The sequence below is a fragment of the Stegastes partitus genome, unplaced genomic scaffold (genome assembly GCF_000690725.1).
Source record: "Stegastes partitus isolate 25-593 unplaced genomic scaffold, Stegastes_partitus-1.0.2 Scaffold965, whole genome shotgun sequence".
NCBI classification, from domain to species: domain Eukaryota; kingdom Metazoa; phylum Chordata; class Actinopteri; family Pomacentridae; genus Stegastes; species Stegastes partitus.
The window spans coordinates 28,690-39,639 of record NW_007578696.1 but is presented as its reverse complement, the minus strand read 5'-3'; the positions used below and the strand labels follow the sequence as shown (position 1 = coordinate 39,639).

General features: G+C 40.5%; 1 protein-coding gene across 1 annotated transcript; it reads left to right on the top strand.

The window, feature by feature from the left end:
• Positions 1-228: 228 nt before the first annotated feature.
• On the top strand, positions 229-8,645 carry LOC103366676 (fizzy-related protein homolog). The gene is made up of 14 exons (XM_008294461.1): positions 229-398; positions 1,161-1,234; positions 2,780-2,908; positions 3,108-3,171; positions 3,941-4,071; positions 4,155-4,240; positions 4,333-4,516; positions 4,713-4,778; positions 5,190-5,292; positions 5,448-5,632; positions 5,761-5,994; positions 6,507-6,611; positions 6,962-7,054; positions 7,153-8,645. The coding sequence occupies exons 2-14, from the start codon at positions 1,166-1,168 to the stop codon at positions 7,192-7,194; spliced, it is 1,491 nt and encodes a 496-aa protein (XP_008292683.1). The 5' UTR covers positions 229-398; positions 1,161-1,165; the 3' UTR covers positions 7,195-8,645.
• The last annotated feature ends 2,305 nt before the right edge of the window (positions 8,646-10,950 follow it).

Genomic DNA, 10,950 nt, shown 5'->3' with positions numbered 1-10,950 from the left:
TACTAGAATGCAGTCTATGGTGCTAACACAGTCTAGGGTGCTAACATACAGTCTGTGCTGCTAACATACAGTCTATGGTGCTAGCATACAGTCTGTGGTGCTAACATACAGTCACAGTAGTGACTGCTACAATGTTTAACAGCAGGGAGCAGAGGAGGCGCTGTGTGTGACACGTTTCCTTAGCAACGCCAAATGTGTGATTCAAAAACAGCGACGTCACGTCCTTCCCGTGGTGCTTAGCGAACCCAAATTGAATGCTCGGCAAAAGAAAACATTTGTATTTTGTATGTTTTCTTTTTAAACGTAAAAAACATAAAACGAAACAATTCCACCAGAATTGGAACCGCCAAGGAAAGTCATTTAACAACGCGCGAAGGGGAAGGGCTTATCGGGGAGAGGTAAGAGTTAAATCCCGTGAAGATTGTGAACAAACAATATTACCAGTGCATTAGCCGGACAGCTAGCTTATCTTACGTTAGGTCAGCCAGCTGAGCTAGCGTTAGCATTAGCATAGCTCTGTGTTCTGGGTAATTGGATTATTTGGTTTTTGATTCATTTCACTGCTACGATTATAGATCAGCGACAGCCACCACGACTGTTCTTGTTTCGTGGAACATACAAGTAAATGCCTGCTGCTATAATGATTCTATAGCCACGAATTTCTAGTTTTCACAAAGATAATTGAAGTGCTGTTGTTAGCATGTTAGACTGAGCCCAGCCGCAGCTGATCAGGTACACTGTAACTACTGTCATTGTCAACAGATTTAATGAGAAATAAACAGTCGAGTCTAAAGTTTAAATACGCACTGGGGTTTCCTTTGTACTCTTTTTGGAGGGTTTTAAAGCTGTGGACTGTGTTCGAGTTGTGTTGCTTAATTTACGACCGTAAAGCGACGCTTATCTGCGTTCTGTTGGTGACTGTTGACTTTGTCTTTTTATTAGCATCCAGGTAAACGCGGTTAATATCTACGGAATTGTTTCTGGTTTCTCTGCCGAACAGCAAATACGTGATACATTGTGTGATGTCAGATTACTGTATTGCTTAAACAGTATTGGTTAATGCTCTTCACATAATTGCTAACAATGTTTTGATAATCCGTTTATGTTTTTGTATGTTTTGTTTGTGGTATAATTTTATTGTTTTATTATCCTGTTTTCAGGCATCATGGATCAGGACTATGAGTGCAGGTTGCTCAGACAGATCAATATCCAGAATGAGAATGCAAGCCCCATAGTAAGTAAATATTCACGCCCTTGATGCTTTTTGTTTTTATATTTGTCTCTTCCGTCACTGTCCTTGTACTTAAAATAGCTGCTCTTAAATCACTTGCTCCCAAAAAAAATCGCCTCATCTAGTCAAGACTGTAAAGAACAGACAGTTAAGTCTTGCACCTGAAGCTGTGTGAATAGTACGATTAGGCCATTATGGTGACTATAGAATGATCATAGCTCCATCTAAAGACAGTTATTAACTTGTAAACAAGCAAAGGACTTAATTTGGGAGGAGAGGGCGTTACTCTCTGTGTTAAAAGAGAAAATGGTTCAACCTTCTGAATCCTAAGCAGTTTCTGGCTGTTTTTTTTTTTTGCCCCTGCCAGATTTTGCTTTCTGTGGGATTATTTTTATTGCAGTTTAAAGTCCTGCTCTTCTATGGAAACAGCTCAACCCTGACACTTTGTTATGGAAATTTCAGATTTTGAGTAATGACTTGCAAACAGAAGAGCGTCCTTTCTGGGTTCTATTGGATTCACCTGTGCAAGCGTACCCAGTCAACCATCGAATTAGTGCCACTCCTCATTCAACAAGCTTTTTAAATACATTTTAATGGAAATATTTGCAATAACACATATGAGTTGCCTGTTCCTCTGGAAACAAGCTTTATGTATTTTTCTCCCATAAGCAACATTCCTCTGGATCATTCAACAGTCACACCGCGGCCAAATTCAAATGGTCCACTTTATATGAGTTGTCGCCCACATAACAAACTTCTTGTAATGCTGACACAGATTTAATTTAATGGGTCTCACGTTGGTGTGTTTCCTTAGTCTGCCAGTTTTAATTGATTTACATGATCCATGAACCATGTTTTTGCCTCTTTCTTTGTCTCCAGAGTGTTGAGAATACAGCAAGAGGCTAATGTATATATGTTAGTAAAACATTGACTGGACTTATGACTGAGCATCAGCAAAACACAAGCATACGAGTAATTAAAACCCACGCATGTCTATAAATAATGACCACACAGATTGCATAAGTAAATAATGGACAAGACAGATTACGTGAATAAATGATCAACAAAACTCTTTCTCCACACAGTTCAGCCAAAAAAGCCCCAGAAAAGTTTCCTATGTGACTGTGGTCGCAGCTCAGTCACGAATGGCTTAAAAGCTGTATTACTGAGTGTAGCCTTTTATTTTATTTTTTTTACAGAATCTAGTTAGAGCAACAGTTCATGTTTGGTAAATTTTAAATGATAGAATGTAGAACACAGTGATTTTGGTAGGTGACACGATGTTAAGCTGGCGGGTTTCGGGGTTCAGAGGGTTAACAGGCAAGTCATTTGACAGTGTCACGGGTGTTGAGCGAAAACAAGACCTTACCGGCCAAATGACTGGGTTTTGTGAATGCTGCCTCCTGTCATTAACAGCTCAAACAAATGCACCATCTGCCACCTAAATTATCCTCCTGCTTTGTTATCAAGTTTTCAAATCACTGTCCAAGACTTGCTTGCGTCTGGCCTCCAGTCAGAAAATGCTCTCTCCTCTCTTCCTTCGTGTAGAAAGCTGTAGGAGCGGTGCGATCTCTGACACCCACCAGCTCCCCACTGTCCTCCCCTAGCAAGCATGGTGATCGCTTCATTCCCTCCCGGGCTGGAGCCAACTGGAGTGTCAACTTCCACCGCATTAATGTGAGTCTGCTGCAACTCATCCAGGACTCCGCTGTCAGTCCTGCCAAAAGAGCAATGTTCTCAAGATCAAAGTGTTGTAATCCTTTAGAATGCTTCTTTCCGTTTTTCTTTTTTTTTTTTTTTTCTGTAAGTGCTTTTACACATCAAGTTTACATATTGGGTTGAGAAGAATCATTTCCGAATTTTTTTTCTGACACAGGAAATTGAAAAGTCCCACAATCAAAACAGGAAAACCAAAGATGGCACCACCGACAGCAACAAAGGTAATGCATCATCCTTCCTCCATAAATTGAGTTTTTCCCCACTAGCCCGGGTTGGTCCATTATAGCCATGTTGTGCTGCCCTGAACCATGGTAACATAAATTTCCTCTGCAGCCTCACAGCAGGGTTTACCTGCGCTGAGCTTCATTGCTGTGGCCGTACTAGGTAGCAGAGCTGACCACAGCTCCACCTGTCATTAAACGCTGCTGGAGACGAGTGAAATCTCTGTTTGTAAAATGTGTCTTTGTGCGTCTTTCTCTAATTTTGTACCTGAATTGGTTGGGGGTTCAGTTTCCTGTTTCTCTTTATACGTTCAGATATTGGCCTTGTTTTACTGTTTAGTTTGTCAGAACTGTGTTGCTGAAGTAAACTGGACATTCTGCATTAATACACCTTAGCTATCACAGATGAGTTATCATGATAGTGATGTGCCTTGACTTTCCCTTTGATTCTCAGCTCCACAGATGGTTGTTCCTCTCTGTTGTAGCAGTACTTTTAGTGTGAATTTTTTCCATTTTTCAGCTTATATCCAGAGGTATCTGTGTCTGCTCCAGTCAAACTTTATAATTTGACCTTCTCTTGTTTGCTGAGCCTGGGCAAGCTCATGGAAACTGGAGATAAGGACTAAACAAATCGTAGTGAAATAATTCTCCCTGATCTTGAGAGATTGGAGCAAGAGCTGAGAAATTGCAGAGGGAGCACAGCGTTTTTAGCTTAACCACTTACACAGCCTGGTTTGATTTCCCCCTCTGTCCCTTCGTCTGTCTTCAGCGGATGGCCTGGCCTACTCAGCTCTGCTAAAGAACGAGCTGCTAGGAGCAGGCATTGAGAAAGTCCAGGACCCCCAGTCAGAAGATCGTCGCCTGCAGCCGTCTACTCCTGCCAAGAGGAGCCTTTTTAGTGTAAAACCAGATGACATATCTGTAAGACGTATTCATTCTGCCTTTTATGAGGGACGTGCTCATCATCTGTTTGTATTTTGCAGTATTCTGTGAGTACCAAGAGGGCTCTGCCAGAGGAGGATGGAAACACAGTGTCGCCATATTCTCTGTCACCTGTCAGTAGCAACAGGTAATATACTTTTTCCTGCCTTTCATTAAATGTTGTTTCATTTTTTTGAGATTCAAATAAAATGTCCTAATAAATTTCATTGTGCGTTGCAGCCAGAAGCTGCTACGGTCTCCAAGAAAACCTACACGCAAGATTTCCAAAATTCCTTTCAAAGTTCTGGATGCTCCAGAGCTTCAAGATGACTTCTACCTCAACTTAGTGGACTGGTCCTCTCTGAATGTGCTCAGTGTTGGACTGGGTACCTGTGTATACCTGTGGAGTGCCTGTACCAGCCAGGTGTGTGTGAACTGAAAAAAACTATTCTGATTCTCAATCAGACAGTGTTTCTAATCACATTAGATCTGTCGATTAAATGTTTCACTGCTTGTGTGTCATACATATTTATAGGCAGGATGTGATTGAAGTGCCTCCTGGATGTCCATATCAATCCCTCTCCTTTTTTTTTTTTACTGTTTCCCCTTCATCTCTTTAGGTGACACGTCTTTGTGACCTTTCTGTAGAGGGAGACTCTGTTACCTCAGTGGGCTGGTCGGAGAGGGTAAGTTTTTTTTGTCATCTTGACAACAAAAAAAAATTTATAAATGAGGCAATAGTTAAGCCTGAATATAAACATTTTGTTCTTTTTTTTTTTAAGTAATCAGTTGACTCATTTAGTTTGACCATTGAAAATCCACCATGGACCAGGGTTGCTACTTGATATTCAATAAAAATGCAAATGCAATTTTGATGTGCAGGCTCTGCTTTAACCTTTAAAAACATAAATGAATCTATTTTTAAGCTTCCGCCTTGCAGCTCAGAGAACCCATAAATGGTGACATTATAAATATCTGTGTTTCAGGTTTTAGCCTGTTTTATTTGTTGTTGTAAATGATTTTGTGAGCTCTCTCCGCTGTCATGCAATTAGACACATACGTCAGCGTGATATTCAAAGTGTGCTTTCCATTTTCAGGGTAACCTGGTAGCAGTGGGTACTCATAAAGGCTATGTACAGATCTGGGATGCAGCCGCAGGGAAGAAGCTCTCTGTACTAGAAGGACACACGGCCAGAGTGGGTGAGTCAAGAGTCTGGGGAGATGGAGGCGGACAACGTTGCGTAGTTAAACTATCACAAACTTCATTCATTTTCACGCAGTTGTTTAGCAACGTCTCTCATTCACGGTCGGTGAATCATCTCCCCTTTGATGTGCCTTTCGTTCTTCGCTGCCAGGTGCTTTGGCGTGGAATGCGGACCAGCTGTCGTCTGGGAGTCGTGATCGGGTGATCCTACAGCGGGACATCAGAGCTCCACCTCTCCAGTCAGAGCGCCGTCTCCAAGGACACCGACAGGAAGTCTGTGGGCTAAAGTGGAGCACAGACCACCAGCTGCTAGCCTCAGGTGGAAATGATAACAAGGTATGCCCACGGAGACTTTCACTGGTACCTCTGTCAGCTGCCAGGATCAGTTTTCTCCCCCAAAAAATCCCTGTTTACTTATTTCTGTGCCTGCTATCCTCACATTGCCTTAAATTTGCTATCTGCAGTTGCTCGTGTGGAACCACTCGAGCGTCCTCCCAGTGCAGCAGTACACAGAGCACTTGGCTGCAGTGAAGGCCATCGCCTGGTCTCCTCACCAGCACGGCCTGTTGGCGTCTGGAGGCGGCACCGCCGATCGCTGCATCCGCTTCTGGAACACTCTGACTGGCCAGCCCCTGCAGTGCACCGACACTGGATCTCAGGTCTGCAACCTGGCCTGGTCCAAGCACACCAACGAACTGGTGAGTCACCATAAGTCTTTGACTGGACGGCGCCGATGTCAAATAAAATACATGTTTCCGTTTTTAAATGCGGACCAATACTGAGATCAGACTTATGTGTTGGTGACTTGCTTGCTATCCAAAAAGATTGTGGATCTAAATAAAACCCAATTTTGATGTGTTGAATTGAAGGAGTATTATTTCACTTTTGACTGAGAAAAACTGTTTTATTCCCTTTTTTTCAGTTGTTGAAGCCTAAATACATCTCTCTATACAGATATGGACTGACATGGCTTCAAGTTCTCCACAGTTGATTATGTTAATGGATGATATTCTTGTAATGTGGTGTGCTCTTGTAGTTTTTATGTAACTGTCACATAGTAGGAATTCAGCTTTATATGTATGTATGCAGCCATAAGGATTCCTATTTGTAGTAATAAAGTACGCCTGCTTTCCCTCCTGTCCTTAACAATGAACGCTGCTTCAAGTCTTGTGTTGTAAATGTTTGGAAAAACCCTGTTTGTCTTCTGCAGGTCAGCACACACGGTTATTCCCAGAACCAGATCCTGGTGTGGAAGTATCCCTCTTTAACTCAAGTGGCCAAACTTACGGGACACTCCTACAGAGTACTTTACCTGGTCAGTATATACATCTGTATGCTAAAGATTGCCTCAAAATGACTTCAAAGCTACAATAGTAAACCAAAACTGATGCTAACTATGATTCTTTTTGGTGGAAAATACAACAAAATTTAGTTCCAAAAAGAAAAATGTGCTCTCTTCAAGACAACATAAACCTACTTACATACTCACTTTTATAAGGTTTTATTTATTAAGCATCACCTTGTGTCCTCAGAGCACATCTCAAAGAAAGCCACCCCAGCTAGAGGCGAACTCAAATCACTACTCATTCATACTCCTGATTGCTAGTTTGATCATAATGAATTTCAGTTCTGTGTATTCAGTGTGTAATAATGAGTTTTGTGCAGGCCATGTCACCTGACGGGGAGGCCATTGTGACGGGGGCCGGAGATGAAACACTTAGGTTTTGGAACGTCTTTAGTAAGATGAGATCCACTAAGGTACGGATTTTTATCACTTTATATTTCTCACATTCTCTTGAATTTGCTGTCTGTGATATTGTTTTTACTTCCTTTCTCTGTCACCCTCCTTCTTCTAGGAATCGGTCTCAGTGCTGAACCTATTCACCAGGATCCGGTAGTCTGTTCAACAAGGGAGGAAAGAAAAAAAAATTATCTTTGCATGTATCAAGTTGTAAATGGGCCCGTTGAATATTCACCTCTGTAGTCTGCAGAGGGCCCCCTCGATCGCCCTTAGTTTATTTAGCCAAGTTGTAGCTGACGGTGGGAGGAGCTGGAGAGAATAACAGCCTGACTGTCGAGGGCAGAGGACATCAGTACAGTATAAACAGTATTCCACTTCCTCCTGAATGATGGAGCCACTGCCTCCAGTGATCCCTGATGACAAGGAGAATTTCGGGACCGTTCTCTCCCCGTGTGATTATGTTTTGTTTACAAGATGACATTGTGCATAACTGCCAAATTTTGAGTTTGTCCTTTTGATTGTCTTATTTATTTTGTTTTGTTTTTCTTTTTACATTTTTTTTTAAAAACAACATTTAATTCTCATTAGTGTGTTTGTTTCAAAGGATGGTAGATTTACTTTTATGTGTGTAACTGCAGGTTTTGGTCCGATCTGTGGAGCAAGCTTGGCTTTGTTCAGGTTTGCAGATAAATCCAAGCTTGTGTTTTTTTTGCATTTTCCTGACAGGCAATAATGTTTCATGTACACATACATGATAATTACATAATCAGGACTGGATGAGAGGGTCTGATCTCCTTTTTTAAAATCTGACGTTAGGTTTATTTTAGTCTCATGGTATTAAGCCGGACTGGCAAACATTGTTTCATAATCTCTCCAGAAAAATCCTGTAAGCACATCTGAAAAGAAAACAACTATTTGGTAACACTGTACATTAGAGCATTGAGAAACAAAAGGAATTCATAGAAAAATACAACATTTTAATGTGACTTGTGTGGAAATCTTTCACTTGTCTGCTTTTCCTTCTTTCTTAATTGGAAAATCAGGCAAGGGAAATTAAACGGAAACCGCTTTCGCTTATCAGTGTAGTTTGTAACTGCAACTAAAGCACACAGTGAGAACACTTGTGATTAAACCAGGCGGTGAAACGCTGCTCTGTGGAGAACGTCTGCTTTGTGTTGTGTCTGCTAAGATAGTCAAGCTCGGGGCACTTGTTTTTTACTACTTCAGATCATTTCTCTGTTGAGCAGTCAAGCTGATGTCTTTTCTTTTTTTTTTTTTTTTTTTTTAAATCCAAAAAAAAAAAATTCATATCTGCCACATTTTCTCCCATTCTCTTTGTTCGAATGTTTGCGTTAATTTGGTGTGCTACATTTAAATGAATGCTATTTATTTGTCTTGTGAAAGTTTATCGTACAAAGATGGCATGTTTGCTTACTAATGTTATCTGAGGGAAGCTGGTGGGCAGTTTCACTGCTAAACTCCGGAAATTTCTTTTAATGCCACTTCAAGACAATGCTGCCAACTATAATTACAGAACGAATGTTAAAAAGGAAAATATTTCTGTACTGAGAGATAATCAGCAATTAAATGATCATATCTTGTAACTCATGTCATTGCTGTTTTATTGGCTAATAAGTAGACCTCGCCTGTAAAGGAGACATTTCAGTGTTTCCTGCTGGTGGTATTCTATATTTTTCTGTAAGGTACGGTCTGCGGTTCTCTCTTGCCAACATTCATCACACACTTCTCATTACTGGCTAATCTTTTCCAAATACTTCATATGTCCACCTTTGTTTTTAGTGTCAGACTCCATCCTCCTCAGCACGGAGGAAACCAGTGTTACACAAATTGAGATGTTCTGCCATTCTTCACAGACTCTTTCTCTTTTTTTTTTCTCCGCTGCTCTTTGCTCTACAATTCTGTTTAAAATACCCCGAAGGTGTTCTGTTGGATTCAGGTCAAGTGACAGGCTTGGCATAGATTTCACTTTTTCCTTCTTTAGAAAACTCTTGTGTGATTTTTGGCAGTGTGCTTCTAGATGGTTATCATGCTGGAATATTCCTCTTCTGCCAAGATTCTGCAGACTGGGAGTCATCATGTCAGCCAGTGTTTTGGTTTATCCACAAGCACAAACACCTTTTGTACTCGTACAGCCCCGTATTATTGCGCTTCCACCTCCGTGCTTCACTGCTGGGACAATGCGTTCACTGTGGTAGCCCTGGCCAGGTTCACAGTAAAAATGCTGGATCCTATCGGAATTTATTTTGGTCTCATCTGACGAAAGGATGTGCTCCTGGTATTCATTAGGCTTTTTTTTTGTATTATTTAGTAAGATTTAATCGTGCTGTTGCTTGCTGAAGAGCAAAGAAGGGTTTTATTCTTGGATGCTGTACATGGGTTGATGTTACAATTGTTTTTAAAAACTAAATAATTACCTACAACAGTTGGGCAATGTAGTTTTTAGCAAATGCCAAAAAAGAAAAGTAAAGAATAGACTAAATGATGCCTTTATTAGAGACTATAGAGACTACTACTATATTTAAATCTCTAGTGAATATTTACAGATGGAAGTAAACTGTAAGTCCGTCAGCTTTAAAAACAGACGATACTTATTATAGTTAAGGTTCAGACTCATTGTTATTGTGATTAAATCCTTGTTGGTTTTGGTCTTTTGAAAAAATATGACAACAGAAAAATATCAAATATCACCAGACTTCTCCTTTATTGGACCAATAAGGAAACATTTAAGTATATATATTTTTTAAATGCCAGAAGATATTTGAATAATGGCAGACATTTTTTTCCCCAAGAGCATTGAAAAAGTTCAGTGGGAATTATTTTTTATTACATTTTATTTTCGCTTATCAAAAGCAAATCCATTGATCTATTCGAGCTTCGAATTTTTCCTGAGTACATCACTATGTAATGTATAAATGTAACCGTATGACTATTTAGATTTTGTGGTTTGATGCGCTAAATGAAAAGCAGAAATATAGAGGTCAGTTAGACATACGAGGTTAGTCTTGTAGTTTAATCGTAGCAGCTGGACTTGCTTGAGTTTCTTGAAGACGTTCTTGAAGGATATAAGTATGTGGAACTCCCAACTAGTCAGTCAGAACTGATGAAGCCTCTTGGATGAGAGGTGAAACGACTTCAAGAAACTCAAGCAAGTCCAGTTGCTACGATTAAACTACGAGAATAACCATGACCTGGATGACTGAGAATCTTCACAGACATATGAGGTTAGCATTTCGTTATCTTCCTATATTCTTCCCCTTTGCTGAGTAAAACAACCAGCCTGGTTGGCATACGAGCGAAAATGTGTTCAACACATTGCTCTGAAATTATCAACAGATTTTCTCTTGTCTTCATTGTGAAGGCCATAACATTGAATTCACACCATTAGCACATTGTACAAAACGTTGTGCATTAATTAAATCTTCTCCGCTCATTTAGTTTGGTTTTCCTCTAATCTGTCACACGTTTGAATGCTTTCCAGCAGATGTGTCTCTCTGTGTCGTCTAAATTCAAAGTGCACACCAGAGGGAGCCAACCAGCACAACCTAACTCAGTGATTCCACACTGCTGCTACCACACCCATGCAATCAACCTGAACCGGACAACCTTAAAGGTGAGGATCCGATCTGATGCTTTATAGGATTAAGATCCCGACAATAATGTTGACTGTCTTTCTTTTATCACATTATCAGCTCAGCCCACACATGCATAGTTTTGACCCAGAGCATGAAAAATAATGAATGTTCACAGCCTCCTACACCTCTGCCTGTGCCCTGTAGCTTCTCCAAACTCCCTCTTACACATTTAAACTGCAAATGGATTTGATCAGTGTAAACAATAGCTGAAGGGTCCAAATACATGACGAATGACGGGTGATGCTGAATAATTATGCTAC